The following is a 7,295-nucleotide window of genomic DNA, read 5'->3' as shown; positions in this document are numbered from 1 at the left end:
CATCCATCCATCCAACCAACCACCTATTTATCCATCTATCTATCCCTCTACCCAGCTATCTATATGTTTATGTATACACTTATACGAGAGACCGAGAGCGGTCCACCCCCCCAACAAATGCCATGCACCGAGAGGACCGTCCCGAGGGGCTGGAGGTGCCCCGCCTGCCCCGCTTGTTGTCGCAGGGTGGTGACGCCCCTGTGGCCACGCTGCCAAGGGCAACCCCTGTCCCCCCAACCCCCCCCCCAATGTCCCCCACCTGTCCCCTGCCCTCCCACCTCCTCCCCCCCGCTGACCCCCTGTGCGGTCGGGGAGCAGCACCCGGGGAAGGGAAGCGGGGTTTCGGTGGCTTATCAGGGGCGGCCTGATATTCCCATTGCTCTTGAGAACGGGCTCCAAAAGAAGTCACAGAATCAGGGAATCAGAGAATATCCCGAGCTGGAAGGGAGCTGCAGGGATCACCGAATCCAGCCCCTACTCGAAGGAGGGCTTCAGCCAGCCAGGCTGCGCTACGGGGGCTCGGCGGTGGGGTTTGCCGGCCCCCCTCCCGAATTAGCCAGGGGGAATTTCATGGCTAAAGCCTGCCAGATCCGGAGCGACTTCTTATTTATGCCCCGAAACCTGCGGGTGCACCCTGCAAACAAACAACGCGGAGATGAAATCTGCCCCGTGTAACATAACGCTAGTGAATCATAACTAATCTGTTTAAAACCGAGGATTAGTCACGTCAGTTTCGGCATATTCCTCTATCGGGAACTTTTTTTTTGTGCGTGGAAAATCGGGGGGATTTGGGCTAATTTACCAAACATCATTACTAAGGCAAGTACGGTCCGATAAAATGAGTCTTAACATGTACGGCTTTTCAGGTTGTATTATACACCTCCCATCAGCTTGGCTTTAAGCTGTGTGCGCCCTTAATGCTAGATTGACCTCCAGATTTCTTTTTTTTTTTTTTTTTTTTGACTGCATGATTTCGGTTTCTGGCTGCCTGTAATTGACTTCAGCGACTTGCGTTCTCTTCCTCTCTCCGTTTATAAGCGATCCTCTCTGCAATTTACAGGAGTTTTCATCGCCCCTAGCTTTCAAAGGGCCTTCTCACCCTGTCAGCCCTTCATTTGCTTTCCCCGATCGAATTCTGCCTCCTCTGTGCAATATGACCTTTTATTAACCACCTACATCCCATCCTGTTTTGATACTGCTTCTTTAAATGTTCCCCATCTTGGCTTTAGTCTTTCTCTAATCGTTTTTTTTTTTTTTTTTTTTTTTTTTTTTTCTCCAGCGGTCAAAGCCTTAAGGCTCTATGTCGGTTTCGAGGCCATGTTTTATTAACCCAGGCATTCTGCCTTTCTCCGCAGATCCCAAACTTTACTTCTATCTCTAAAAATACTAAATAATTAACTAGCCAATTAATTCATTCTTTGCAATATTGCACCACTGCATGTGTTATCTTATAGGGAGCAGGGAACTTCTGTAGCCCTAGGAAGCAGTGATTCCTATACACGCGAAATGTTTATTTTCAAAGGATTAAAATTCATAGCTAAAATTATTAGATGTCCCTCAACGGGAATAACAGAATCTGCCCCTTAGACTCGTGTGCACGCACGAACACACTCGTACGCTCTCGCAGCAGAGGCAGCAGGCGCATCTTCTCCACTGCTGGAAAATTACCCCAAAGGGCCGAAATGGGAGAAGCATCACCCTGAATATATCAAGTAGCCCAGGTACCTTCTCCTCTGTAATGATGCAATATCTTGCTTGCCCCACTGAACCCCAGCATAACGAGGACACTGGATTTTTAACCAGGGGCAAGAGGGGTCTTTTTCGAGGACGATCTTCCCCCTTACTGAACTTCACACCCTCACTGCTAGAGACTTTACCGGGGCCCTCAGAGAACAGTGCTTTTAGCGGACACCTACAAACACAGAAGGTGCTAATCCAGCCCCCGATAATATCAAATTAGGACATTGCCCACACCAAACTCTAGCTGACTGAAACTGCAGCCAGCGTCTGAAACCTGGGCACGATCTTTGCTGATCCACGCATATTTCTATCCAGCTTGAAGCCATATCGTTTTCTCGGCTTATTTTTCACAAGAAACTCATTTTAGGGGAGGAAATAAGCATAAAAGAAACTCCGAGAAAAGTTTCAATTGGATGATATATTGCTTTGGGGTTCTAGCAAAGAGCTGCTGGCGAGGATGAGGCACCGTGGGTGAAACACAGCGCAGCCCCACACCGGGCGACTAAAGGGCGCTGCCTCTCTCGGCTTCCAACCCTGCCCATCACCGTAAGAAGCCAGCCTTAGCTCCTATCCCTTAACGAAGCAAAACTGCAAGCAACGTGCCTGCCTCTTTTGCCACCCCGTGCTTACGAAAAATAGCCTAAACTACAAAATAATAAGAAAAAAAAAAAAAAAGAAAAGAGAAGAGTAGAACATTCCCGTTGTCACAAACTCCCGCACAGGCTCTGGAGGAAGCATCTTCGGGCCTTTGCCTCTCCACCACTGCCCTCCACGGTGCACCGGGGTCAGGACGGACCCACGGCCGCAGCAGACCGGCCCCCGTCCCGGTGAGGCGGCGGGCTGGGGGAAAGCCCCGGACCGGGGGAACTCCGGGGATGGCCACCACCCGTGGGGCCAACCGGGCTACCGAGGTGCCCGAGCACCGCGGGTCTGCTACCAGTCGGGCTGAGCCCAAATGCATCCCGCCCGCGAGTGATGCAAGCGCACGCCGAGCTAGATTTCTAAATTTTATTATAAAATAAAAGCAGAAATATTTTCCAAAGAATGTATTCACATAATATAAACAATAAACAAAACTAAGGTCGGGTGACTTGCGGTTGATACTGTCGTTTAGGTCTAAACTCGAGCAGCAGTTCCTCTTCTCTCAAAGCCCGCTCCTGCCCCCGGTGCACGCCGCAGGCAGCATCTGCCCCCCCCGCTCTGCCTTCTGCTGGGACCGGGCTCGGGCCATCTCTTCCTTTCCCACCCAGCAAATGGCGAAAGCACCACATGGACAAGGCCGTAGAAGCCGCCTCTCTGCATAGCATCAGCTACAAGAAGGTTACAGAGTCTGCCTAGAGCGTGTCGCTGCTATAATTTGACTACAACTTTTGTATTCTTAGTTGAAATTGTACATCGTACACCTGCCACAGATACATAACTACAATAGGATAGCGGGAGCGATGCGAAACTTCCCAACAGGCATGTAAACAGCGGCCTTGCACCCCCCCTGTCCTCCCCACCCCCCGAAAAAAAATATTACAATGTGCCTCTTCACCCACAGACCGGGCCGACCAAGCAACATCAACGAGAGATTTGGGAAATCAAGGCTGGGAGGAGCTGCCCCACTGCACCGTGTTACGGCCTGGCATGAAAGCCACAGGCCCTGTCTGACAGCCTGTCCCCACCTGGGACCAGCTTTAAGCAACCCTCCAGGCTTTTTACACCATTACTGCCCACAGCTGAGTCCAATGCCTTCCAAACCTGCAGCCAGCCTGCTGCCAAAGGGCACACAACACTTCCACTAAGGAGTTTGTCATCGCTTTCAAAAAGTCTCTGGTAAGATTAAGGAAAAAAATATGTAAGAGTAAAGGAGGCGCGAAGGAGGGAGCGTGTACACGGTTTTAAGAGCCCAGATCGACCAGGTTGGATGACATGGGGTTGAGGATGGAGTCCTGCAAGCTGTGGTGGTGCATGGGGTCGGTGCTGGGCACGGGGATGGCGCTGGGGCCCTGGGGGTGGCCCAGGCCGTGCAGGGGCTGCAGCCCAGGGTTGGAACTAAGCAGCAGCGCGGGGCTGGAGGAAGTGTGATCCGGGGTCCCTGACGGCGTCTTCTCGTCCTCCGAGCTCCCCAAAACTGTCTTATTCCCGTTCATTGACGCCGAGAGTGGGTTGTGGCTGTTGGAGTTGGAATTCTCGTTGTTTTCCCTATAGGAAACACAAAAGAGGGAGGGAAGTCACCGGGGGGACGCGGGACCGGCGGCTTCCCAAACTCTGCAAACCTCCCGGGCCTCTTCGTCTGGCACAAAGGGCCAAGGGCCGCCGAACTTGTAAACAAGAGTCTCCCACTAGCCCGGCGGAAAGTGTCACTTTGCCAAAACGTCATTTTCTGCCTCCGTCTATCACAAAGCGTTTACACGGTGTGGGGAGGGAGAAAGGGGGGGAGGAAGGGAAGAGGAAGGGATTAAAATTAAAAAAAAGGCTTTCACACTTGAAAATTGCTCCCCGAGCTAAAGAGAAGCAAGGCCGAGGCGAGGCGGCTGCACGCAGGATTGCTCCGTGCTGCGGCCCAGCACCAGCCTGCCTTTTGCTTAAGTAACCGGACATTTCCCCCCCCCCTCGCCCCAAGCTCAAAGCATAGCCCGATATGGAAGATAAGGCGAGCAAACAGAGTTAACTCGCTTATTTCCCGAGCCCTGGCTGCTCTCCCCCACTCAGGCTGCCGTTCCCGGCGCGGAGGGCGCAGCCCGGGGGGGCCCCGTTCCCTGTGGGGCGAGCCTCAAGCCCCGGCCGCCTGCCTGGCTGGGCAAGGCGGCACGGTGTGCCGGGAGGCACCCCCGGGTAAACACCGAGAAATCGCTGGAGGTTTGCCAAGCCCGTTCAACAAAAAAAAAAAAAAAAAAAAAAAAAAAAAAAAGAAACTTTTTTTTTTTTTTTCGAAATAAGAGGGGTAAGATGAGGTGGGGGCGACCGTCCCGTCAAGGCTAACTCGGCTATTAGAAGTAGCAACCCTGTAGACACAGCCCTGCCTGAAATACTGAAGGCGTTTTAAGTGGATTCAAAAGCTTCTGCGGAAGCCTTGAACACGCTGCATGGCAGAGGGGCCCGATCCCTCAGGATTTGCTCGAGGGAACGGGTGGCCATTGTGCCGACATTTTTTGCTCGGTGAGGGCAGCAGGATGTGGCTTGAGACACATTGCGGCAAAAAAAATAAAAATCGAAAAGAAAGCTCTGCTTGAACAAGTTCCTTGAGTAAATGGCAATCCCAGGAACGGTCTGTTTTCCAACGCCTGGAGTGTAATATTAGGTTGAGTGTATTTTTCAATGTCAAAAATCTTATTTGTCTCTGGAGACCTTTAAAATTTGATTCCTCGGGAAAAAAAAAAATGGAATAAGTGTAACCTTCATTTCCTTTGGATATGCGAAGGTGAGTCCCTGCTATCAGCAATAAAAAGGATCTCTAACATCTCGTAAAACCAACACTTGCAGGGATTTGAAAGAAAATTAAAGCGCTAGCACCGTTTGGGGAAATGCGTGGAGCAAATCTGTGCGGAGCCCGAACCTGCCGGGCTGCACAGCTGCGCGGCCGAGGCGCTCGCCTGTTCCAAACCTCGATAGGCAGAAAAGCAAAACGGCGTGTCCTCCGTGGCGCGGAGGTGCGGGAGATTTCTAATCATCTGTTAATTAACCGTGCAGGACGTACGAGCTGATCGAGAGAGCTGGGAAGGAGGCACAGCGCAGCTGGGACACGCTTTTCGCTTCCTCGGCCCGTCTTTAAGGCACAGGGCCGGCTGAAGGCAAAGTACTCCCGAGTACGCGGGCATTAACTTCTGCCGGCAATTAACGGCCCCTTCCCTCAATTTAACGAGAAAAGCACAGTCTCGGAGCCACGGTCGGTATGAGGAGATATTATATAGAAATATGCATGCGTGAGCACCGCGCTGGGTGGTGAAGCCGAGGTGCAATTTCACGATCAAGGGCAGAGAGTTGTCTTCCCTCCCCGTCTGCCCGTAAGCGGCCCGATCTGCAGGGCGCACATTTTGGGGGCTCCCTTCGCAGCGCTGCCCTCGCCTTATTCCCTCGTACCGCCGCTCCCTTTCGGCAGCGGGCAGCCCGCAAGGACGCGCACCGACGGCACGGGCCCCGCCGCCCCCCGGCTACCCCTCGGCTGGTCAAGGGGCCCGACCGCCTCTCCGGGGGCTTCCTTCCCCTCTGCTCATCCCGGACACGCGTGGAGCACCCACGGCGCCGGCCCGCCTGTCTCCCGGTTCCTCCACCCCGGAGGCCACGGGCGCCGTCGGGGCGGCCTCCACGGAGCTGGGGGCGAGCAGCAAGCCGAGGGGCCGCGGGCGCGGGGGAAGCCGTACCTTTCCTTGGCCTCGGCCGCTCGGTCCCGCTGCCGGCGGTTCTTGAACCAGTTGCTGACCTGGGTGGTGGTGAGGCCAGTGGCCTCGGCCAGCTCCCGCTTCTCGCGGGGGGACGGGTAGGGGTTGTGGGCGTACCACTCGCGGAGGACGCTGCGGCTCTTCTCCTTGAAGCAGTAGCTGGTCTCCTCGCCGTCCCAGATGGAGCGGGGCAGCGGGAACTTGCGGCGCACCCGGTACTTGCCCACCGCCCCTAGGGGTCGCCCCCGCAGCTTCTCCGCCTCGATGTAGTGCGCCTTGAGCCAGAGCTGCTGCAGCTTGGGGTGGTTGTGCGCCGAGAACTGGTGGCTCTCCAGGATCTTGTAGAGCTCGCGGAAGTTGCCCCGGTGGAAGGCCACCACGGCCTTGGCCTTCAGGACGCTCTCGTTTTTGTGGAGGTGCTCGCACGCAGGGAGGGACCAGAGGAACCGCCCCAGCCGCTCGATGTTGCCGCCTTGCTGGAGCACCTCGCAGACGCAGGCCACTTGCTCTTGGGTGAAGCCAAAAGTCGGGAGCATCGACATGGTGAGCCCTGCCCCGCCGCGCACCCTACGGCCGCATAGAGGGGAGCGGCGCGGGGCGGCGGGCAGCGCCCGGCATGCGGGGCCGGCCCCGGGGCGGCGGCGCCCGGCGGGGCCTGGCGGGGGTCACGGCCGGGCGCGGGGGGCCGCGGCCATCGGCGGCGCCCGGCCCCGGCGAGGCAGCGGCTTAAAAAAGGCGAGGAGCGAGGAGAAAGCCTCGGGAGCCCGAGCGCGGAGGGCGTTTTCCCCCGGCCGCCTCCTTTTTGTAAGTCCGAGTTGCGAGAGGAACTTTGTGCCTCTTTTGTCTCCTATCTGCAGCGCTCGCAGCGGCCGCGGCTCTCCCACCCCCACCCCCCTCGGCCGCCGGTTTGGGATCTCCCTGCTTCCCCCCCACCCCCCTCCGCCGAAAGATCCCACATAATATAGTGGTAAAGCCCCGCTCCCTCTCTCCTCTCCCTCTCGGAGTTTTTCCCCCCTTTCTTTCTCTCTCTCTCTCCCCCTTTTTTTTAATAATATTATTCTAAGCTGGCATGAAAAGTGATTATCCGCGCTGTGATTGGTCCGGTTATCTGACCCGGGGACTGCCAGGAGAAGACAATAGTTTTAGTCAAATTATTTGCCATGGTGACGCTGTCAATCAGGGGTAACCCGA

General features: G+C 55.4%; 1 protein-coding gene across 1 annotated transcript; it reads right to left on the bottom strand.

The window, feature by feature from the left end:
- Nucleotides 1-2,806: 2,806 nt before the first annotated feature.
- On the bottom strand, nt 2,807-6,646 carry SIX2 (SIX homeobox 2). Its single transcript, XM_032185016.1, has 2 exons — nt 6,087-6,646; nt 2,807-3,927 (listed from the first exon to the last, which is right to left on the bottom strand). The coding sequence occupies exons 1-2, from the start codon at nt 6,644-6,646 to the stop codon at nt 3,624-3,626; spliced, it is 864 nt and encodes a 287-aa protein (XP_032040907.1). The 3' UTR covers nt 2,807-3,623.
- Nucleotides 6,647-7,295: the final 649 nt, after the last annotated feature.

The sequence above is a fragment of the Aythya fuligula genome, chromosome 3 (genome assembly GCF_009819795.1).
Source record: "Aythya fuligula isolate bAytFul2 chromosome 3, bAytFul2.pri, whole genome shotgun sequence".
NCBI classification, from domain to species: domain Eukaryota; kingdom Metazoa; phylum Chordata; class Aves; order Anseriformes; family Anatidae; genus Aythya; species Aythya fuligula.
This window is presented reverse-complemented; position numbering and strand designations above follow the sequence as displayed.

Coding starts and splice junctions, on each gene's coding strand:
- SIX2 (XM_032185016.1), bottom strand. CDS start 6,646: ATGTCGATGCTCCCGACTTTTGGCTTCACCCAAGAGCAAGTGGCCTGC. Junction 3,928..6,086: donor GCGGCCGAGGCCAAGGAAAG/GTACGGCTTCCC, acceptor TGTTTCCTATAG/GGAAAACAACGAGAATTCCA.